The sequence below is a fragment of the Arvicanthis niloticus genome, chromosome X, assembly GCF_011762505.2.
Source record: "Arvicanthis niloticus isolate mArvNil1 chromosome X, mArvNil1.pat.X, whole genome shotgun sequence".
Classification (NCBI taxonomy): domain Eukaryota; kingdom Metazoa; phylum Chordata; class Mammalia; order Rodentia; family Muridae; genus Arvicanthis; species Arvicanthis niloticus.
In genome coordinates this window covers 14,198,244-14,223,263 of record NC_047679.1, presented here as the reverse complement: position 1 = coordinate 14,223,263, position 25,020 = coordinate 14,198,244, and the positions used below count along the sequence as shown (strand labels likewise).

Sequence of the window (25,020 nt, the reverse complement as noted above, 5' to 3'; positions counted from 1 at the left end):
TAACACACACACACACACACACACACACACACACACACACACACACACACAAAGGAAGGAAGGAAAGAAGGAAGGAAAAGAAAAACAAAGAAAGGAAGGAAAGAAGAGAAAGAGGGAAAGAGAGAGAGAACTGGAAAATAGTTTCCTCCACTAACAGTGAAAGTAGATGTTGTCACTCACACTCTTGGGTTGAGCTAGCAAGTGGTTTTTCTTGGCCTTTTCCACTCCAGTTAACTTTCTCTTAAGGCTCTAAGGCAAGGACATTTGTCATTTTCAGGACTATTTAGCCCTTGAACAGTCTTTCTTCTTTAAAGATTTTTCTATTTTGGGGAGAGATGGGTAGAGCAATAGAACACATATGACATGGAAGTAGAAAGAAGTTTCCCAAGGGTGAAAGAGTGCAAGGAAGAGCAGGAGTGGGGAAAGACAGGAGAGAATCAAGAAACCCAAATTATGTTTGAAATGCCATAGTGAGAGACTGGAGAGAGGTCTCAGTGGTTAAGAGTACTGTTTGCCCTTCCAGAGGTCTTGAGTTCAATTCCCAGCAACCACATAGTGGCTCATAACCATCTATCCTGGAATCTGATGCTCTCTTCTGGCATTCAGGTGTATGTACAGATTAATTCATTTATATAAATAAATAGTATAAACTAATAGTCTCCATTTAAGGACCCTATTTGTCTTCATTTTAAGAACCGGGCCTGATTTAAAAAAAAAAAAAAAAAAAAAAAAAAAAAAAAAAAAAAAAAAAAAAAAAAAAAAGGCTGTAAGGCACCAGCTTTAGGAATAGATCATAAGTCCCAGAAACTAAGTCGTAAGACACTAGCTCTAGGAACCAACCATAAAATCCAGAACAAGATCTTAAAATCCCTCCCGAAGAACAGCCTGGGGATAACCACAAAAATGGGGAAATACCTTATCTCAGAATGGGCCATCTGCACTGGCCAGCCCTATTTCATCACATGATTAAATGTTCATGACATAGGAATGTAGACCACTGATCACCTGTGGCCCCTAGCACCCACCAATGAAATTTTATATTACCTAATCTTCCTAGAGAGTTCACCCAGTTTCCTACAAGAAGGCCTGCATGCCTTTGTCTGGGGTTGCCATTTCAGGGAATGGTTGACCCCCACATGCTGCTTGTTTCTGCAGAATAAACACTGTTTTTGCATACTGAGTCTGAGGTCATCCCTCAGCAATTTTCAGACCCTTACATTGAGAGGCAGAAGCAAGTGGATCTCTGTGAGTTTGAAGCTAGCCTAGTCTACATAGCAAGTTCCAGGCCAGCCAGGACTATATAGTGAGGTCCTGTTAACAAGAGCAACAAGAAGAAAAAGAAAAAAGAAAAAACAAAGGAATATTTTAAAAATTGAAAGTGAGACAGATTTCAGGAATCAATACCATCTATAAAGACACTTGGATGGTAGGTAGGTAAAAAAAACAGTATTCGGTACTGTGAAGAACTTATGTTTGTGTTGAGTCTTTATTGTAAGCATGTTTGTTTGTTCGAGACAGGTTCTTACTATGCAGTTCTGACCATCCTGGGACTCGCTAAATAGATCAGGCTGGCCTCACAGAAATCTGCTTGCCTCTGTTTCCCCAGTGCATGGACTAAAGGCATGTGCCACCATGCCCAGCTATTTTAAGTATCTTTTAATGGTTGAATTTCTTTCAATAAGCTGAGGGGTGGGATTTGATCTTCCAATTGACAGCAGTCAGACCCTTCCCTTGCTTTGATTGGGATGCTGACAGTAGAGTACTCAGTTTATATACATTAGATTAGTCTGACAGTCTGACAGGCTTCTTATTGTATACTACACATCCCCACTCCAATATTACAACATTAGGCTCAGTAATGAGTTATAAATAGACTGGGTTTATATACTTTTTATTATTCTGATTTTTTGAGATTTCATACATGAGTACTGTATGTATTTACATCATTTCCACCCTTCCCTTTCCCCCCAATTCTTCCCAACATCCTTCCCACTCTCAAATTCACAATGTCTTCTTTAATTATGATTGTTACATATATTTATTTACATACACATGTGTATAAAGAAATACAATCTGCTGTCCATTTAGTATTGGTCCTATGTATGTTTGTTGACTAATTGGGGTTGAATAACCTATCAGGGGTCTGTCCCTGAAGAAGACTGGCTCCGCCTCTCTTAGCAGCCATTAATTGCCTGTAGTTCTTCATCTGGTGATGAGCCTTGTAAGATTTCTCCAATCCAGTCAGGCATGGTAACTGGTATTGTCATTGTGTTGAGCTTGTTCCGGTGTCCATGTTCTTGAGATATCATGAGTGTGGCCTCTATGCCATACACTGAATAGTTTATATACCAGTTTGTGATATTTTGTACCCATAGTGTAGGCTGGACAGGTTATATTCATATTTTGCTTTTTAACTCTGGCAGTGACAATGAAAAGTAAGAGGTGATAGCAACATTCTTAGAGAGTCACCGCTAGCTAAGAACCCTGGTTCCCAAAGATTGGAATTGTAATATCAAGAGGCAACTAAGAGTTCTGTAAAGAAAGCGAAGGTAGACACTGTGATCATCTGTGACGACGAAGGAGCTAAAGGTAGTCCTTACAACTAGAACTTGGGAGCTACAAGTCTAGTTAAAGAGTGTTAGCATTCTGAACCTACAGCAATTCACTTCTGAGAAAAACTTCTTTAGTGCATGAGAGAGAGAGAGAGAGAGAGAGAGAGAGAGAGAGAGAGAGAGAGAGGTTGTAGAGGCGGCAACACTCGTGTACAATTCCATTAATGTAGCTAGTCCAGGCTGCAGCAAGCAGATACCCCAAACCATAGCAGATTTTACTACTGTGCAATAATTCTGGATATTTCTCATAGCTGTGTAACATCAGATGTGGTTCTCTATACTTTCAGAACTTTTTGAACCAATTATGTTTTTTTTACGCCTACAAAAAAAGTCAGTTTCTTCTTTTGTTGACAAGAAACTTACCAACTCTAAGTGTGATTATTTATGAGCATCTCACTAAAAACTCAAGGCAGCTGAGCTCAAATACTCACTCACATACTTAGCTGCCTCTTATTTAGCCTATGAAAATGTCTGTGTTATGCCTTCTTAGCACATAGCACAACACACCCCAGAGATTTTATAGTTCTTCCTATGATTTCCTCCATTCAATTATTTGTGAGTGAAACGAAAGTAATTTGAAGAGCAAATGACAAGTGTTTCAGAAATACTCTTAAACCACGAATAACATAAATTGATGACAGAGTAAACAAACAAAAACCTGGTATTACAAGTCCTCTGTTTAAAAAAGTTAACTATGTTTCTGAGAGATCAAACTGTGGACAACTACATCACATAGTAAGTCACTAGGGCACAGCTCCTTCACTTTCTGTACTGTGCAATATATTCACCACCTAAATAAATGATGACCGCTTCCCTCTTATGTGAATGCAGCAATCAAGACTTTGGTAATACTAGAAACATGCCAGAGGGGCTAAGGATAGTAAAGGTATCTGCATAAAAGTAAGCTAATGTAAAGTCTAAACTGCATAGGGAGAGTACGGAAATGACAACAACCATAAAAATAGTACATAAGTAAACTGTTTGGAGGGGGGGATGTCTCTTTAAGAGCATCTAAAATGTGTTGTATCTTAACTTCTGTACTCAATTGACCTTTAAAGGAGTTAGTGACCAGAGAGTATCTGAAGTGTTATACTGAAAGACCATGTAAGATTGTGTGCCTCCTGTGTGACAATCCATATAGTAATGGCTGTCCAAGCCACAGAGCTACCATCCACTCAGCCTCTCTGTCCTAAGCCACAGCTGATTTGAATTTAGAAAATGGGATTAATGACAAAAGAAGTATGCCTGAGAAGATGCCTGGGAGTTGCTGTTCAGTGAAAGGCTGGCATACTACGGTTCAGGTCCCCTATAAATTGTGAGAAAAAAACGCGAATGGCACGGAGAAATATGGAATCAATGAGCTTTGGAGATGAGCAGAGGAGAATCACATGGCCTTTGAGGGAGAAGATAGAATATCAAGTATTGACAGCTTCGCAGACCCTCTGAGACTTAATTTATCTATCTTTCCTTTAGACTCAACAGAAAAAAAATAAAATAAACGTGAGCTTAAAGTGCTCACACAGTTACATTGCTGACACATGCTCAGGTTTTTCTTTCTCAAGCCATTCTATGTGGGTTTTAGTTCTTTGAAACTTAAAAAGACCTGATTAGAAAAGGAGTTTAGCCGGGCGGTGGTGGCGCACGCCTTTAATCCCAGCACTTGGGAGGCAGAGGCAGGCGGATTTCTGAGTTCGAGGCCAGCCTGGTCTACAGAGTGAGTTCCAGGACAGCCAGGGGCTACACAGAGAAACCCTGTCTCGAAAAACCAAAAAAAAAAAAAGAAAAAGAAAAGGAGTTTAAAGACAATGCAAACAATAAAGGTGTGTGGTGCACATTAAGGGCAGACTAAAGGAAAGACAAAGTTATCTGACTACTTGATGGCTAAAAGCTTTCACAGAGGTAAGGACGATTTTTTAAAATGATCCCTAAAAACCTCTTCTTCTTGACTTGTTCATGGTCTTTTATAATTCAGTCACTTATTTTAGGTCCCCAATGTTCTCATCTGAGAATGAATACTTGCTTCCAACCTGGTCATTTACAACGTCATTGGCAGGGACTCAGATGATGAATCTCGGGTGTTTTGTTTTCGTTATTTTCTTGTTTTCCTTCTTTCTTCTCCCCTTTTCCCATCCCTGCCTCTAGAAAAGCAAAGCACACACTCACACTGGCGACCAACATAAACAAGTTAACAATGAATGAATTCAGCTAATTATTTGACTAGTGAAACTACACTAATTAATACATGTATATACTTACACAAAGCAACATTGTCCATTGTTCTCTTCCCTGCATATGTTTGCATTTAATTCTAATGGAAGGTATTTTAGGACAGTTTTTTTTTCTAATGGGACAGTTGCTTATGACTGAGGTAATAGCTATGAAATAGCTACTTCCTTACTACATTTTTCATGTGTAAGCAAATTGAGTGCTAAGCCTTTAATTCTTGGAAATAATAGTCACACAACTGTTTGTCTAGCTTCTACCAAAAGTCCTTAATACTTCTGGAATTGGTCCACCTTTCTATGAACCTCCTAGAGGACTGTTGTCAAGTTCTTCCACTAAGCATGGTAAAACATCTGCAAAGCACATTCACACTACCGGCTATAATCTCCAGCCCAGCAATACAGGGCTTTACATAAGTGAATACAGATAGCAAGGTACATAATCAAGTTCAAGGTGGGTTATTGCTGAGAAACAACTTGAAGGTCATAGCTTAATAGTTCTCAACACATGTAATTTAAGTGGTTATATTTAATAGCATCCACTCCAGAAATATACCTCTACTATCTATACTGATGCACACCTCTCAGCAAATGGTAACCACTCTACAGTCCAAAGAAGATAGACAGATGGACTGCAATGATGTATAAGAACAAAACCAACAAAGGTTCAAGTGGTTATGATGAGAGAAGTGGCATTGTTCAAGATTATACAGAACATTCGGGAACCTAGAGTGATTAATGTGTCTATTTCTAAAGGAGACAGTTGGCATGGAAACAGAAGAGAGAGACTGGAGGTTTGTATTTCCTGGGTGATTTTAAGTGTCACTCACGATAGAAAACATATTCAGTGTAAGAGGTCCAGATCCTGTCATCTGTTTGGTCATGGGTGACAGTGCAGGTGCCAGTGGAGTTGCACGCTACCATGTGGAAGCCAGCATCAGCTAGTTTGTCAAAGGCTTGTTCCAAGAAAGTGAATTTGAGGTAGTATCGAGAAGTATATCTCTCTGGAGGGCGATCTGGGTCTCTGCTCTCATTCAGAGTGTCTCCGAACACTTCTTTGGCTAATGAGATCTTACCACATACCATGATTCTGGCCACACGGCGGAATTTGGCATCTGTTTGGCTGTCCCTGCCCAGAGTATAAGACCCTCGATAGCCAATAGTGATGAAGCCAGCCTTCTTGAGCTCAGAACCAGGGGCAGCTGACAGAACCACGGGATTATCAGGGCCACTAACGTGGATGCTATTAGTTGAAGAGAAATTGAACGTGGTTTCAATGCTGGGCGAGAGCTCTTCTAGCTCAATCTGACATGAGTCATTGCCAATTGAGTTGAGCTGGTTCATTTTTAGAGCCAACATCTTGGCTAGTTCTGGCAGTTTAAAGTATTCTGCTTCTCTATGGAGCCGGCCACACTCTGGAAAGTGATCTGGAAGCACTACTTGCATGTCTCTCATGTAGTCTAGGACATAGCGAAAGAGAAAACCATCTCGATCTATGAAGAATCTCCCTTTGTTGTCCTTTATCAGTGAGCAAGGGTTCTTTACACTGAACATTTCCCAGAGCCGGGAACCAGGAATGCTGATCAAAGTAGGATATCGAGTTATATACACCTGGCCACCTACATTGAGTTCAATAATCTCGGGGAAACTGCTGCACTCCTCGGTCGGTTTGACACAACTTGACTTTTCTGGCATGGCCATGTTGACCTGAAAGAACAAAACATTACTTTTGAGCAAGAATGTGTATAGTATGGGGAGTCTGTTCATAAGCATTCATTTCCTGAATACATATAGTTTGTATATCAAGAAACCCAAGGCTTCGGAGATCACTCAATACATAAGGCACTAGCTATGTAAGCCTAATGACCCATCTGATCCCAAACCTATGTCAGAACATGGACTCAGTGTCATATACCTGTAATCCCAGGTGCCTATACAAGGTGGGGACAGGAAAATTTCCCAGAAATCCATTTGCCAACTAGTGTAGAGTGTGTAACACAACAGAAACCAAAGCCCATCTCAGCACAAGGAGGGAACCAACTCCTAAATTTTTATCCTCTGACCTCCACACGTTGACCATGGTACAAACACACACACACACACACACACACACACACACACACACACACACTACATTTATTGACTGAAAAAAGAAAATACAAACTAGTGCAAAAGTATAACCACTTATTCATTAACTGTGTTAACTTGAGACTAGCAGCATAGAAAATGCCTTCATGGTTTGGCTTTGCAATCTTTTCTCCATCTTTGAGGGCTTGTATCACCCTAGGCAAGAGCTCTTCCGCTGAGCAAAACCCCAGCCCTAACTGCCCCTGCATCAGACAATAATTCTCATGTCATAGCAGGTTACCCACAGTTTATGCAAGACCCCCTTTCTGGAACATTTCTGCTTTTCTGCTTTTATTTTCTCAGCTCATTCACTCTGCTGTCCCTGACCCTAAGACAAACGACTATGTCAGTCCACTTAGTGTGCATCTTTTCATATGTGTTATTTTTGTAAAATGAATTTTATGGTTTTGAATATATATTATATTATATATTTCCTCCCTTTTATTCACTCTGAGTCCTGTATTACTCAAAAACCTTTTGCTGAGAACACCCTAATATGCTCTTCCAGCCACTCCCAGCGTCTGCAGCCCAAATTGGTTGTAACTGCCTGCTCTAGTACACATCCCTTTCCATGTTTTCTGATTTCCAAGACAGGCTTCTTCCTGTTTTCTAACCTTCAGCACCCTATTAGCAGCTCCTTGCTGACTGCTTTGGCAGTGCCTTGATTCTAGTAGGTTGAAAATCACCTTTATGTGTGTGAAAGGTTTTTTTTTTTTTTTTTTAATAGAATTCATTATTATTTGTCTTCATGTTTCCAGCCCAAACTTGTCACATTTTATAACTTTTCCTATTGTTAGAAAAACCACAATTTTCTGTCATCCATACCAAAGTTCTAAATCTCAAGTCATCTTAATGACTTATCCTTCCTTCTTATCCATATTTGTCACTAACTAGAAGCCATTCCTTTGGGATGTCTCTTGGATACACATTATTACCACTGGCACTTAATTTATATTGTGCACTAACAATACCTTTCTGACTGCTTTGTCTCCCTCTGGTTGTTACACATTCACATCCATCTTTCCTACTGCCCAACACAAGAAATTATTAATTTTGCTTCCCGACCAGCTGCTATGACATCTTCTCTGTTTACTAAGATTAAATGGTTCCAATTTACCTATTTATCAAATCCAAATCTCTTACATGGAAACTCAAAATGATAAGCTAGTTGCATCTCCTTTGTAATGATAAGAATATATAATACTATATAGGGTGTCTGTGCTAGGCATTGTTCCTGGCTGATGAAGTGGTTACTTTTATCATTCACAAACTGTTAAATAACAGATGCTAAAACGTTGCCCAATATAAACTAGAAAGTAGTTATGATGCTATCTAAACTCAAGCAGAAGATCACAAAGCTTTTTATTAACTACTTCATCCTTTTGATTATATCTGCTAATATGTATATGTATGAAAAAATGTGTAGGTGACTGTTGGCTACTTTTGATGTGTCTTTTTTTAATTTACTATTTGTTTATATGCCCTTACTCAGACCTTTTCTTTCCCCTTCCTCACAAGTCTTATTTTCATCTTTCTGACATCCACCCTATTGCTAAGAACAACTGAGTTTCCCAATAAAGAATAGAAATGTTCAAGCATTTATTTACGTTTGCACTCATAGGGTTTCCTACACGTTCATCTAATATAATAATAATGTGGAAGGTATATGCACCTAACATTCATAAAATACTGCATGCCAGTCTTCATTTGATCTCTTCCTGTGCTAACTCAGTTAATTACATCCAACAATCCAATGAGGTAAATATTATTGATGTTCCCACTGCCCAGAGAGAAGCAGGTGCACAATCTATTAACTTCTTTACAGGGACTATTTTTTTCAGTCTCTGTTTATACTAGAATTGGAACTCTCCTACTAAGATGCTGACTCTGGCTATCTCTATCAAAACTTCCTCAAAATCAAAATAAGAAAATGCATTCATATTTACTAAAGCATATGAAAATCCACAGAATGCAATTCACCATTTTCACAACGAACACATGTTAATGATATAAACTAATTTAAATTTAAAATGGATCTGAAAGCTATAAGAAAATAAAATGAAGACAACAAGATTGGAGTCAAAATTCCATAAGGTAGCAGCCCCTGCCTTGCTCTTAATTGGTTAATCCCGGTTCTCTTTCCCTTTGAAGGAATGGATATATTAGCAGCACTGAACCTATACCCAGTTCCTCAAGCACATTCACTTTTTCATGTCCATGTGACTAAAACTTATGTTTCTGTATGTTTGTAAAGTCTTTTTTAATTTATTCTGCTAATTCAATATCTACCTGTCTCTTCTTGTAAATTAATAAAAGAACGTGCCAGGTTAGAATCCTGACTCTACCAGTTATTAGCTGGGTAACTTTGAGCAAACTATAAAATTTCTTCTGTGAGACTCAATATTTTTTAGCTAGAAGATGAATATAGAAAAAAACTAATAAGATAAGAAGGAAATCATATATGAGTCATTTAGGTGCTTAACATAGTAGTTGCTACATTATTTGCCAGCTGATAAATAATAATAACAGATATTAGTTACCTTAGCTTCCTGAGCTTGTCTCAGAGCAGTAGCTTTTAGTCAACCTTCCTAATGCTGCCACCCTTTAATACAGAATTGTGGTGATGCCACCTGCAAAATCATTTCCTTGTTACATTATAACTGTAATTTTGCTACTGTTATGAATCATAATATAAATATTTGATATACAGATGGTCTTAGGTGAGCCCTGTAAAGGGTTATTCAATCCCAAGGGATCATGACCCACAGATTGAGAAGCACTGTCTTAGAAAAAGTGGTGAAGTGCTGCTTTCCACTGAGTATTTACGGTACTCAATGGGTCACAGCAATCCATTGAGATGCTGCCTAAATGAACTATCCTGTCTAACTTTCAACACCATCCTGTTATATTCCACACTACCGTGCAGTTTAGAAATTGTTGTATTAGGACACTTAATGGTATTCTGGAGTTGGTTATTTATGTAGCTGCCTGTGGCTAATATATCCTCAGATACAGTGTAATCTTGATTATACTTCTTTGTATCAGCATCACTGAAGGACTGGTCAGTAGTAAGGTTGGAGTAAGCACTAAATGTCGAGTAAATCATCAACAAACACAGTATAATAATGCCAAGAGTGTCATCATCTCAGAGGAGCTATGAGGATAAATCTATTTATAGAAGTTCATCTTGGATACATATACATGAAAAAGAAATGTAATTGATTTTACATATTTCTGAATACAAAAGGTGATATTCTTTCCAAAAAAAAAAAAAACACTACCAAAAGTTGAAGATGTTTTCCCCTACTTTACAAACAGATCAATTTATAGCACAATTAAAAAGTAACTATTTTTTTTCTCTGTGTTGCTTTAGATATAGTTCTGTACAAGTCAACTTGAAATAGTCACTTAGAAACCACTCTTGCTCAAAAAGCATTGACTCACTGGGCCCACAAGGTTAACTGAAACCAAGGTGAAAGTTTGATGTTTCTACCTTATTCTGTATCTGTTTGCATCCTTTGCTTTAGCTGAAGGTATTCAGATAAATCTTTTTCTTTAAACATTCCCCTGGAATCATCCTGGATTCTAGGAATGGCAGAACAGACCATCCTCCAGGAAAGAAGAATAATCTATAACAGTACACCTTGGAGCAGAAATAATAAGAACCTCATTGATTCCTTCCACACAGTAAGGGTTTCTTCACATCATCTTACAGGAAGAGAGCTGAAATGATCAAGCAGATCCCATCTTGACTAGGGCTGCTTAATTATACATGTCTCCTGACCTTTATGCCAACTCCCCCTCTTCTCAATGTGGATGCACTGAAGAAATCTGTTTTCACAATTACTTGTTCTTCTGTCATATGGAGATAGTATAGCTGGAAGAGGGGCATGCAGAGGCTGCCAGAAGCCAGACTTCTGACTTGAAAACTTCAGTTATAATCTAATGATCCAAAATCTTATGAATCAGAGTTACAGTCAATCTAGGGCAGTGGTTCTCAACCTGTGGGTTGCAACCCTTTTGGGGGGGGGTCAGAAATCAGATGTCCTGTATATCAGATACTTACTTTATGATAACAGTAGCAAAATTAGTTATGAAGTAGGCAATGAAAGTAATTTATGGTTGGGGGTCACCACAATATTAGAAAATATATTAAAGGATTGTAGCATCAGGAGGGTTGAGAACCAGTGTTTTAGGGAGTCAAGCTGAGTAGCCAGTTTGCCACTCCTGTTAACAAAAAAGTGTTAGCTACTTTCAAAAGGACAGAGACCTTATTCTAGGAGAAGAAATCAGAACAAAAGTCAGGATAGAACTGCACTGGAACTTCAGCTTCTGCCTTTCTCAAACGTAAACCTAGCTATAGAAACATTACTGTGAAAAGCTACATGTGACACTATTCATAGCTAGGAATCTCAATGTGTGAGTGGTTTTTGGTTGATTGGTTTTTGTTTTGCTCTGCTTTGCTTTGCTTTATTCTTTCTGTTAGAAAGAAAATGAAAGTGGTTGCTTTAATAATGAAAATATCTAGTTCAAAACAGCCCCTTGTGCATACATTATAGCATGAAGTCAAGAAGGACACACTCCCAAACAGGAAGATGTTTATCTGTTTGTATGTATTTGCGATGTAAAAAATTGTTTTCTACATAGAAAGCTTCCTATATAACTTCTTTCTTCCTTTCTCCAGCTCAATGTTCTCTGTCAAGCTGGTTTTGCTTATGGGGAAACAGTGGAGCAACAAACACAAAGAGTTCTCCTAACCTAACCAGCAGTCAGTTTGGGAAATGCTTTTCCCCCTTTGTGGGGGGTCTGGGAGTGAGCAGAAGGCAGCCTTTTAAGAAACCCTGAAATACCTCATTTATTCTCTTTCATGAATAAACCGGAGGCTGATAAGGGTTTGTTGGTAGTGCCCTCAGTTAATCAAAGAAATAAGAGTCCCTGTAAGGAGGAAGTAAATGAGGTGACATTTAATAAAGGGCTTAAATCAGGCTGCAGAGAAGATGATAAAAGCAGCTGTATACCAAGCCCAGAAGAACTGAGTCGTATATTTTAGCATTTCAAAGGCGGTAAAGAAACTAGCCAATGTATCTCTCCGTTTCTGGCTCTGAATAATTCTACTTATAACCAAGATCTATGTTTTCCAAAGACAAAAGTCAGCTGTAGCAAAGTACACCGTACTGTAAGCTCATCAAAATGATCTCTGACTGCCAGAAAATGTGCAAGAAGACATTTGTGAGAAAACCAGACACTTTATAAACAATCAGTTTTCTATTTTATTAAGCCTGAAATCCCTAGGTCCTAATTCCCCTTTCCTACCTACCGCCCTCCATTTTCTTCTGGAATCCTTTACTTTCTTTTCTCTGTCTCTTGGCTTCTGTCTCTCTCCTCTTTGAAACCGATGTGTTTTAAATATTTACTTGTTTGTAAGAACAAACCCACACATTCAAATTAGAAAAGTGGTCCCCACCTTTTATACTGCTCCAAGTCAGAGATCCAAGAAATCAAAGTAGTCAACAGCTAAACTGGAGAAAGGGAGAAAACAACTTCAAGTAAGAATTAAGAAACAATTCTTTGCCTCAGCAATATTCCCTTGTGCTTCCAACTAGCCTGTGTCTGACTTTTTGTCTGCTCATAAACGGAAAGGCTAGCACCCAGATGCATTAAACACAATCAAAATACTTTAAAAATTCACCTGATTCTCGAAAGCAATCTGAATTTTCTGAATTCTCCCCCAGGAAAGAGCTTCGGCTGCTTTTGGAACTCTAAACTGCTTTCCAGTCACAGGCTTCACAGTAGATCTTCTCTCAATAGAGAAACAGCAGACGTGCCTATCCCCAGCTCAAATTCAGAAGCTCTGGAATTCCAGAAGCAATGGACTGGAAAGAAAAGACGAGGGTGATAAAATAGTTACCTTGAGTCTCGAGTCACTCAGGTACTGCCAAATTGAGCTTCAGTGCCTGTCTGCCTCAGTGCTGTGAGGGTTCAGCTCCACAGAGGAATGCCTTTCTTCTCTCCTTCCTCTCCCTTGCTGTGTGTTTTGGTGCTTGATTTGAGTTTTCCTCTTTAAAACTAGCAGCCCGGTAGACCCTCCTCCCCTGCTATGACATACTTGACTTCCTCTCCGGCCCAGCCAGCCTCCCGCTCTATTCTGCAGCCCAATGAGAAGCAAAGCAAAGCAAAGCAGAGTGAAGGCAGGGAAGGGGGAGGGGGCGAGAAACAAAGGTAGTGGTTGACGGTGAGAGGAGAAATTTTGTTCATCTTGGTTACAGCAGAGCAAGTAAACATTTTTGCAGTCACAAGTACATGAATGATTTGTAAAGGGCTTGTTGTTTGTTTGTTTGTTTCTTTGTTTGTTTTTAAAATAGGGCCTTCTTACATACCCCAGGCTAGCCTTGAAATTTACATCCTTCCAGTGTCAGCCTCTGGAGTGCCAGGATCACAGCTATGGGCCACCACAATCACACTGAATGAATTTTTCAATGAAGAATTGGTTGGATTCTGAACTTAATATTAAGTATGTTTACTTTAACGCCCATAATCCTAAATGTCAGTATGCTAAGAGCTGAGAATAAAGAAATACTAGACACATTTTTCTTTCTTAAGAAGAAATAAACGTACTGTTTCACTGTTATGGATGAGGAAAAGCACAGTATTGTAGGAACAAAAAAGAAGCATTTCAGGGCTATCTAGGGAAATCTGAAGGCTTCCTGGGGGATTAACTAAATGGAGTTTTGCCAGATGCATAGGAATTTTACACACACACACACACACACACAATAGGATTAGCATTGCAGTCAGAAAAGACAGTGTCAACAAAGGAGGAAGGGAAGGAGGGAGCGGGTGGTGGGACTCACACACACACACACACACACACACACCATGTATTAGGCACTATACTCAACTGTTTTTTAAATGCTAGAGTCAAGACATTAGGCTACTTCACTCCAAAAATCCGAGTTAATGTTCTCCAAATGTGGTATAAACCCAACTAAACAAGTGAACCCCTTATCTAAGTTATTTGGTTGTGTATGCATTTTTCTCTCCAAGCACCACAGAAATTGTTGGATTTAAATGTGGATTTCTTCTCAAAACTGGGCCATGCCTCTCTAAATCTTAAAGTTCTTTCTCAGTCAAATAGTAAAACATGTTTCTGAGAGATGAATTTTAAAAATGGTTCAGTTTGGAGTTAAACATATTAATGACATGCATGTAGAAAGCAGGAAACTAGACTGAGTGATATGAGGACATTTATGTTTTGTCATATAACAAATTTGAGGTCAGTTTCATCACTTGTAATTTTAATAAATAAATGAATTCATTCAATATTCTCTCATTAATATGTTTAACTTTCTGTCCTGGCTGTTTTTGTCAGCTTGACACAAACCTATAAGTATCTGGAATCTCAATTCAGGATTTGTCTACCTCAAATTGCCCTGTAGGCAAGTCGGGGGGGGGCATTTTCTTAATTAATAACGGATGCACAAGGGTTTAGCCCATTGTCGGTGGTACCACCTCTATGCAAGTTAGTATAAGAAAGGTTGAGCAAGCCATGGGAAACAAGGTAGAAAGAAATGTTTTTTCATGGACTGTGCCTCCAGGTTCCTTCTGTAACTTTCTTCATTGATGAACTGTTACTTTGAAGTGAAAGATGAAATACTAGTTTTGTTCCCCCAGAACATGGTGTTTATCACAGCAACAGAAGCCTAACTAAGATACTCTTTTTGACAACAACACCCTTCCTGCTTACCACATGGCTTTGGCTGCTTCACATATTGAATGTGTATGCAACAAATTCTAAAGACACAGAAGTGAATAAAAAGACTGTTTACAGTCTAGAGCAGCTTGGTCTTTAATTCTGAAACAAAATGACCTATTTTTAGTTAGACATTTCTTTTTAAAGTAGTAAAATCCTCCCCAGAAAATTTACCTGTATTCCCAGACATTCTTACAGATTATATTCACTTTGATTATTATATATGCAAGGAAATGTAATACCATTAAGTAAATCTATTTTAATGCATTCTCTGGGTTAGGGAAAGATGCAATTTCTTCTGATGAGTATGATAGGTAAAATCTGAAAAAGTGATCTGGGGCCAAATTTCCAAGTGGCAGCTAAGTAGACAATAGTGTTGACTATAAATCATTGCTTCCCCTCCCCTCTCTCTCTCTCTGAATGTGTGTGTGTGTGTGTGTGTGTGTGCATGCGCACATGCCTATGTGTACATATATCACATCTTCTCCCCCCAGAAAAGTCTCTCAAACAGCACCAGCATTTCAGATACTTTCCAAAATCCTTACTTGGCTGGCACTGCTTTAACTGCTTCCAAGTTTGACTTGTGTTTTGATCAAATCAGGAGAATAGCTCTTAAAACTGCTGTTACTTTTGGAGGAGTGGGAGTTCTGAGCAGATTGTCGTATAAAAAAAATTATAGGGGAAAAGGGATTTGCAAAATTCCCATAGTGCTCATCTGAATTTAAAATTAATGGAGTACAATTATGAACCTCTAAGTCACTTGACAAAATGATTTCCTGTTCATTATAGATAACGCATGGCTACCAAAGCTGTGTCGCTCTTTGTAGGGGGGATTTTCACACCTCAACACCTACATCTTGAACACAAATATCTGCTAAACATGCATGTATATATGCACAAACATGTTCTTAACAAAGTAGGGCAGAAATACTCATGTCAATTACAATTCTTGTTACTTCAACTGATCTCGTGGCCTTGGCTGCTATTTATTTATTTATTTCCTCTACTGCCCATTGTGTACTTCCTCCAACCCCAGTAAACACCTCAGCAGCCCTTGGCTTTTCTCCTGAAGGAGCTAGCTACCTATATATTCATTATCGAAGGGTCTGTGCCTTTTTGTCATCCTGCTTGGAGTAGGTTATTGTAGTTTTCCCATTGACTTTAATCACAGGACATAATAGCATCAAGAGATGCCCTAAAATATCTCCTGCATTCCAAACATTATCTTCCTTACCTCCACTGTGGAGAAGCAATCCAATTTCTGCCTTAGCTAAGGATTTTATTGTTGTAATAAAGCATCATGACCAAATGCAACTTGTGGAGCAAAAAAATATTTCATTTTACATATTTTACACTTCTAGGTAACAGCTCAGGAGTACTGCTCACCATGCATTATACACACACACACACACACACACACACACACACACACACACACACACGGAGATGCACATCATTTACCTAAATTACTTATAGTTGTCATGCTTTCTTGTGTGTGCCTGGCTAAGTTCTACTCATTGTTTCAAATTTGCCTGTCTTAATTCCTTCAGAGAGTTTCTCTGTTACCTCTGATTATATTAAACCTTTCTCCTGAATTTCCTCCATCTTTTTGTACACATCTCCACCACTACTCCTGCTATGGTATAGTGGCTTTTATTTTGTACATATGTATCTCTAAAACCAATCTTAGAGTTTCTTCAAGATTAAAAAAAGCCATAGTGTTTTCTAGTTTTATTTTAAACGATTCTACCACAATGTTCCAGAAATGTTTGAGTCACACGTCAGATACAACACATGGAGATATAGAACACATGGCACGTTTGGAGAACATAAAACGAAGAATGGAATTTTAGTAATGTCAATGTTGAAGTAGCGAGCACATAAAAAAGGCTGTACAAGATATTGTAACAGTGACTATAGAAAAATGTGGTTTGTGCATGAGCAGAGACCCTCCCTTTCTTATTTTTTTTTTGTCTTTTTTTTTTTTTTCAGAGCAGAGTACCGATCCCAGGGCCTTGCATTTGCTAAGCAAACACTCTACCACTGAGCTAAATCCCCAGCCCCAAGACCCCCTTTCTTTGAGACTAGTGTATTAGTTAGAGTTCTCTAGAGAAACAAAACTGATAGAACATATATGCATATATATACATATATTCTATGTATATACACATATATAGAACACATAGCACAGTCTATCTATATATAGGATCAAAGAATCATTGCCTCTCTGTTCAGATAGAAACCAGCTCTTATTACAAGGAAATATAAAATAGTTTATTATGGGCCAGCCAAATATGAATGCCCATGGACCAGGAGCACACAATCAGGTTCCCCCAAATGATGCGATTGAGACAGTATAAACTTCTGTATTTTCATAACAAAGAAAACTCATAAGTCAATGCAGTTACCAAATTGATTGGCACACCAAGCCAGGGATTACAGTAGACTGGAAATTTTCTTCATTATGTTTCTGATGCTTTCTTACAACATTTTTAGCTTTAGAGTTGGTGGAAGCTAGTGGTCTACTAAGTAATACATTCCACAGACTATACCCAATAATCATAATGATGTTATGTCAAATATAGAGAGGTTGGAAATGAATGGTATTGTTATGGTAGAATAAAATGTTAGGGTTAAAATAAATGTTAAAATGTTAGGACTAAAATGGCAAGGTCATGAACGCCGAGGAAAGTAAATAAGAGAGCTTGCCAAGCTGACCAGATAAGAGGGAAGACAGGGCTCTAGAAAAACAGAAACAAAAGTTGCTCTAGGTCTTTCTTGGCAGGCTCTGAGTGGCATTCACAGACACATCACCATCCTCCCAAGGAACACACAAAAGGCACCTCTACCATTTCACATATGTTTCTAATGCATCTAATCATAACTGAGTAACCTGTGGGTAAAGATGGCATCATAAGAAAAATCCTTTACCTAGTCCCTGGAGCATACCGTCCCAGACCTTCTCATAAAAAACAAACTAGGTATGAAATAATCAAGAAAAACTAGTTGAATGTTGGTAGCTGTGCCTCCTGATGATTCAACTGCCCCTTTGCAGTTAAACACTGCTAAGGCTGTTATTGGCTTATTTCCACTGTGTCAGAAGCTAAGGAACCGTGCAACCAAACATGTACTCTAACATCCTCAAAAGACCTAATCATTATACTATCACTTGCATTGTGGTTTTGACACCCTCTCCTTTTGTGGAGACCATGGAATACCTTACGAGGATGATCTGGTCAGTCATCATTTGGTATAGAAAAAGAGGCACCACCTTACCTCATGAATATGCTAATTGACTCATAAATATTCATTAAAACGTCTTAAAACTCCACAGTGCAGAACCTACTATCGTGTTTATGTTGAAGACATTAACTCCAACCTTTCTTTCAAGAGTTGCCTTCCCAGTGCTTCCCAGCTTTTCTTAGAATGGTTGCTTTGTTTGACTTTGTTTCTGTTTCTGCTATATAAATGTCTCTGTCAAAATTATATGGAAACATAATTTTGGGTGTCTTTGAGAATGGTGGACCCTTCAACTGGGTGAAATTTTTGTGAAAAACTCCACAAAATCTGCTCTGAGCTAGTGGCTTTTGGGTTATCGTCTCATGAATTAAAACAATAAAATTCACAAACTATAGAAGGTGAATTTTAGAGAAAAAAATTATTATAGACTCATAGGTAAGAGATTCATAAGGCAAGAGAGAGCCATGCCATTTGATTTAGGCATGGAGGTCAGCCATGTGGCAGACAAGCAGCAACATGGCAGGGGAGAGGAGGGTCTTTATAAAAAGAGTGACAAAGAATTACCAGAAAAAGCACACTTAGGCTCTGGACAGCATCTGAAAGAAAAGAACCAGAGAGAAGAAACAAAATGTCTGTGTCTCTTGACTGAATTCCTTCCTTCAAGGAAGCAAGAACCAAGGACCCCTGCAACACCGACCACAAAGTTAAGGAGACCAAAGGTAGCCTAAGATACGTTTCATCCCCCATCTGCAGTGTCCTATCTCTTCACAATTTCACAGCTCTATTAATTCATCATGAAAGTCAACACAACTGTGCCTTCTTCAGGGAACTTTATATTTCAATGGAACATTATTAAACAAGCCCACCCAATAAGTTTCCAGATATCTCAGAAAATGTGCCTATATCTGATTTTGCTTTTTGATGTTAATTAGAGCCCTGACTTTAAAGTTGTATGTTAACTTGTATGTTTTTGTCTTATAGAGATACAAATGATTTTTCTTTCTGATGAAAAAAAAAAAACATAACCCGAACAAGTATGATTTATTTATATGTATGGTGCTACGATATTAAAGTGTTGTATCTAGCATTGCACACTTTAAAAAACTGTTTTGCATTTGATGTATGAAAATACCTAGTTTCCCAGATGATATTGAAACAATTCATTATTCTGCCAGTTCCCTCACGAGTAACTTGGATGAATTGGAGACTTGTGTCCTTTCTATATGTAAAAACATGTGCTCTAAATTTTCTAACTGTTATACTTTGACTGATTATCCCTGTTTTTATATTGCATTGCTCATTTAAGTAAAATTCAATGGGTTCTGAAGAAAAGTAAGACATGTGTGATTAGTTCTCACTGTTATGTTGAGGTCTCTCTACTTCTATGAATGTTCTATGTCTCTGAGATTATTGTTATTATGAAGCATCAAATTGCAGGATCATAGAGAATAAGATAGTTGCAAAAAGTTCTTTAATGCATTGAAGGTGACACACTGAAATTAGGACTCATTATTTATCCCCGTTGCTCCTCATTGGTGACTTTTAGATGCCTAAAATTATATTTTATTAGCAATTATAAAAAATACCTTTGGGAGACAGATCTTTTTTTTAGGGCAATCCTCTCAGTATCTATAGTATCCGGGCTTCCTAAAAAGAAAGGTGTGGTTATCAATTTACATAATGAAAGTAGAGGAATTCGGAGCCATGGGTAGATGGTGGGAGGAAGACACTCCGGAGCAAAGAGAAAAAGCTGAATGACTGAGCACAGAGCCCTAATTGAGATATTCCTTGTGTTTTTTGAAATGTTTAATAAAGAAAATATGAATCAGATAATGTCTGGTGAAAACAGAATTTTTTTTGAGAATTGAGAAAATGTGATAGTGTAATGTATAATTACAGATAATGTAAGAGAAAGTCAAAGTAAACAATTGATGTTACAAAGGATTTACTAATTTACTAGATAGCTTCAGTGGCATTAAATCACACAAAGTAGAATTTAATCTAAAGGAGCACTGTCTCCAAAATACTCAAAGATCAGTAATATGTGACCCAGGACTGTTACAGATAAGTGAAATGAAATTAACAGTGTTAGGATGTAAATGCTTGTTCACCAAGATTGACCAGCCATTAGGCTCATCCTCAAAGACCAGATCAAAGGCAGTGCAGAGTCACAACCACCATTAAGTCCTGGTCTGCCATTACATCCCCTATGCTCATATAAAAAAAAAAACATAATTCTGACAGGTGGACAAGATGAACCTGGGTAACAACTATTGGAAAAGCATACTTAAGAGATAATTCTGACAATATCTTTGCTGTGTAAATCTCGCATCTGCCCAAGTAGTCAAACTTGAGTCTCTTGTCTCTGTTTAAATTGCTCAAAAGTGCGAGCAGGAGCCCAAACCTGAAAGAAATGTAAGGATAACAGTATATGGGGATAAGGACATAAGGTGCATCTTAGCTGGTAAAGTCTTCTATATGAAGCCAGCTCTTACTTAGGTAGTACTGACAGCAGGCCATGCACATTTTCAGTATATGGAGTGTTTATGGAGTGAATTCTCATTGGGAAGGTACATTATTTCTATGACAATAGGGGGAAAATCTTGGAATGCTTGACTGTAACAGAGTCTTTCTCAACTCAGGTGAACAATAACTCGGGCATCTTAGGGTACAGGACAACCAACAGGCAGCTAAACTACCTAGACCAGTGGCTTCCAGATCATTTGTCTCTGGAACTCAAAGAATGTATTTCATGGACAATGGAGACATGAGTAGCAGAATGGTGTCTTATTATAGGAGAGATATTGAGGGAAAGGATGTAAGCAGAGGTCCTGTAGAGGTCTCAAGAATGGGTTGCCACTAAATGTTCCACCAAGGTCAATACGGCTTTATTGGATTGAAAAATGGAGGGTAACTAACTGTAAGTCCAATTTTACCTGTAAAGTGTTCATATCCTTTTATGTCCAGTGGCTGGACTGGAGTTTTGGTCACATCTTAAGGGGACAATGAAAGTATTTAATCACTCATGGCTCCAGGTAGCTATTGATATGTAAAAGAAGAAGAAAGAAGCAGGTAGGAAACCAGAAGAGGATTTAGTGCCTCTAAGCATTTCTGGCCTCTGGAGAACCAAAGATGTTTCCAGATCCAGCCAAGACATAGCTGGTTGTCAATGGGAAGAAAGAGTATCGCTCATTTTCTAGTCCCCTGCCTAGAAACTGCCTCACTCTTTCTCTTATTCTTACAAAAATTAGATCTGCACTATGATTGATGACCTGAGATTTAATGGGGACAACGCGTGCACTGCTAGGGGGTATAAGTTCCAGTTAAGACTTTGGAATAGTCAATTGAAAGGAAAAATACATATCTTCTGAAGGTCTTTAAATCAAATGAGAGACTCAGAGTAAGATTAAGGCAGGATTAAAGGGCAGGAAACCTTTGGGGAACAGGAGAAGTTGCAGGATGAACCACTTTGGCCTCCTGCCAGTAGAAAAGCACAAATAGCAAGAATTCCAACACAATTACCAACTACTTAAAGTCTTCCTTCCTTCTCAGCTATAAACCTCCAATTTTCTAGGAATCTTGCCCAGAAGAGCCATATCCAGGTTAAAGGCCATGAACTAAACTCCTTGTGCAACCCTCGTGGCTCCTGTTTTCCTTTTACCACATTATAATTATAATTCCATCTTCAGAGCCACCTCCTATATCTCCCTCATCAAATGAGAGAATGATTCAGCAACTTTGTGTGATTTCACTTAAGACCCACAAAAATGGCTCTTGCTAAGATAGCTAATCGTGTCTCTCCCTCCGGGAGCCTGTATCCACACATGGGTACGTACATCTTACTTCCTATGACAGTTTAAGAGAAGTCCACATTCATGTTTTCCGGTGTGTCTTTCTAAGAGCCTTTCTTAACTTGCACAGTTACACTTATACTTAAAAAATATATTTATTGGAAAGCTCAAGACAGAACTGGAAAGTTGTTTTCTGATCTCACTGTCTACAATCACACCATCAGCTCCCACCCCTCTCTAAATGATCTACATTATTTTACTGACAAATCCTTACTCCACCTAAAAAGAACTACTTTTAATGTGCACTGTATACTAAAACAAGAATATTTTTAAACTATGCATTACTTTTATTATAGCTTACAAACCCTGTGTAATTGGTTAATAGTGATTTTGCAATAAAATAACAATTCAACCCTTAAAAAATATTTAATAAAATCTCCAATTCTGCTTCATCACATACTATAAACTGAAGTTCCTAGGAAAAAAACCTCACAGCCATGTTAAAGTTTATACAAGGCCAACTGACTGATTAAAACTTCTGTAAAAGGCTGCAACATTACAAGTGAGGAGTCAAATGACCATCTTTAGTCCCTGGATTAATCACTATTGTCTACCTTTATTTTATGATGAATAGGTGAAAAGCTAAAGGCTAAAAAACTCATCAGATGATGTGTGAGGCCTATAACAGAGATTTATCTACTCTACTCTAACCAGCCTACAGAACATTTCTGTGAAATGTGAAATGTGAAAGGACTTTGAAAATACCTTGATTAAAGACTCTCTCTGTTCTGTTACTATATATAAACTTGGAGTGAGGGACGTCACTGTACTTTTGTTCCCTTTCTCAATGTAGCCACATTGGATAAATCTCTCTCTCTCTCTCTCTCTCTCTCTCTCTCTCTCTCTCTCTGCTATTACTTGTTTGCTAAGTTGGCTTATTAAAGCAGAATGGCTGAACATAGTGTATTGGGCTATCCAGGCCCAAGGCTCTGTGACCATTAATAACTCTACTAACAAAATCATTCTGACAAGTGTGCTATGAGGGTTCAATAGAAAAAGAACAGTATTTCTCATCAACTGTGTTGGGGAAACTAGCTATGTATCTGGAAAAAAAAATAAGAAGAGAGCAAAAGAAAAAGAAAGAAAAGAAAAATAGAATTTAGACCCTTACCTTAAATCATGTAGAAAAAATAACACATAATGGATCAAAGATGAAAATGTATGAGCTAAAACTTACAGAATAATCAGAGGAAATTACTGGAGGCCAAAGAGGAAGGGAGAAGTGGGAATAATTTTCTGAATACATCAAAATGACAGTTAATAAGAAGTGGTGAATTGAATTACATTAAAATCTTAAGTGCATCACAGGACAGAACAAAAGGCAGGCTATGGAATACCAAACTGCATAAGGAGGCCTTATGTCTGGTGGGGGTCATATAGGAAGTAAAATATTCTTCCTGGCAGTGGCAGTGGATCAGGAGTCTGAGACACAGCTCCGTGCTGCCACCTGCCGCAGCAGCCTGAACAGTACTTTTCAGAGCCCTCCTCTTGGGCAAAGATTGGATTTTTTTACTTTGTTGCTACAGGGAAGAATGTCAGGATGCTGCAGAGTTAAAGAGAGGTGGGGGTTATTAAGAAAATCAATTAACATAACCTTAGGCATAGGGTGAAGAGGAAAGGCCCTCAGGAGAAATAAAAAGCTACACCCAAGGATGAGTGTGGTTTCCTAAAGGAAAAATTACAGTTAACTGTTTTGACCGAAGCCTTATATCCAATTTTGGTAGCTCTCAAGTTAGAACTCAGTGAGTAGCTAAGAAACCTTTTCCCTTTTTGTTTTCTTTTTTTTATATTTAAAGATTTTATTTATTTATTTTACATATATGAGTACACTGTGGTTGTCTTCAGGAAAGCCAGAAGAGGGTGTCAGATCTAATTGCAGATGCTTGTGAGCCACCATGTGGTTGCTGGGATTTGAACTCATGACTCCAGAAGAGCAGTCAGTGCTCTTAACCACTGAGCCATCTCTCCAGCCCCCCCTTTTGTTTTCTTATATTTTAATTCTAAGGTGGCTTTGGGAGTACCTTGGGTAAGAATGTAATCTGATATGATAAACCATGGGTCACAAAAGTTTTACAAAGGTGGTTAAGACCTATCCTCCACTGTAATCGTATTTCCTGATTCCTGGAAGACACGTTTGCAGAGGAGAAAGGGAAAAGGCTACTTTCTCTTAGAACTTAAGCACAATTTGCTGCTCTTTTAGCATCTTCGTTTGAAGTATCTATAAGAGCTATGGAAAAGGAAACTGTCTCTGTGTCAACCACCTTCCTGGTACATGTTAACTGTGATGAACTCCTTTCTTCTAGTGAGAGGAGTGAACAAACTCCAATGTGAGAAGCTACTTTTCTCCTGTTTTCTAAATTTTTCTTGTCTATCTGACGTTTTACAGTACAAGACCACAAGAATGAGAATTTTCGTTTGTTTGTTTGTTTTCGAGACAGGGTTTCTCTGTATAGCCCTGGCTGTCCTGGAACTCACTCTGTAGACCAGGCTGGCCTCGAACTCAGAAATCCTCCTGCCTCTGCCTCCCAAGTGCTGGGATTAAAGGCGTGCGCCACCACTGCCCGGCTAAGAATGAGAAATTTTAAACTGGGCAAAGGAGTTTAAAGTTGGTCTTCCTCTAAAATGTGTAAATGGCCAATCAGCACTCAGCATCACTAATCATTAGGGAAATACAAATGATAACCGTGATGAGCTATTATACTTCATATCCATTGGGATTGGGATGGCTGCTTAAAGAAAAGACAAGAACGCAGTGAGGGGGCTCAGCTGTGTTGGCTGCCACCAAGTCTGAAGACCTGATTTGGATCACCAAAACCCACATGGTAGGAGGGAACTAACTTTCCAAAGCTGTCAAGTATACATAAGTACATGCATAATCAATCAAGTAATATAAGATAAAAAGCATATTAGGAAGAATAGGTGGAGGAGATACTGCCAGGATAGGGGAAAAAAGTAAAGTTAAAACAAATGTTACCAAAGGACTCAGGAATTCTGTTTTTGAATATGTATCTAAAAGATTTGAATGCAAAGTCTTGAAGTTTGTGTACTCGGGTTCACTGCATCATTATCCACAATGGCTAAAAGGTAGACTCAGTACAAGGGCTTTCTAGTGGATGAGTGGCTAAACGAATGTAATGTGTGTATAATATAATGTACACACAATATATTTAGTTTTAAATTTTTGTAATTATATTTATGTGTATGTAACAGAAGTGGGG

The 25,020-nt window shown here is 38.4% G+C and overlaps 1 protein-coding gene across 4 annotated transcripts; it reads right to left on the bottom strand.

Moving 5' to 3' along the window:
* Window positions 1-1,875: 1,875 nt before the first annotated feature.
* On the bottom strand, window positions 1,876-13,118 carry LOC117694478 (BTB/POZ domain-containing protein KCTD12-like). 4 transcript variants are annotated; one of them, XM_034485404.2, is made up of 3 exons: window positions 12,870-13,118; window positions 12,426-12,480; window positions 1,876-6,541 (listed from the first exon to the last, which is right to left on the bottom strand). In XM_034485404.2, the coding sequence occupies exon 3, from the start codon at window positions 6,533-6,535 to the stop codon at window positions 5,657-5,659; it is 879 nt and encodes a 292-aa protein (XP_034341295.1). In that variant the 5' UTR covers window positions 6,536-6,541; window positions 12,426-12,480; window positions 12,870-13,118; the 3' UTR covers window positions 1,876-5,656. The 4 variants fall into 4 exon arrangements, with proteins under 4 accessions (XP_034341295.1, XP_076775227.1, XP_034341296.1 ...); XM_076919112.1 differs by lacking the exon at window positions 12,870-13,118 and adding an exon at window positions 12,651-12,858; XM_034485405.2 differs by lacking the exon at window positions 12,426-12,480 and having other exon boundaries at window positions 12,870-13,088.
* Window positions 13,119-25,020: the final 11,902 nt, after the last annotated feature.

Coding starts and splice junctions, on each gene's coding strand:
- LOC117694478 (XM_034485404.2), bottom strand. CDS start 6,535: ATGGCCATGCCAGAAAAGTCAAGTTGTGTCAAACCGACCGAGGAGTGC.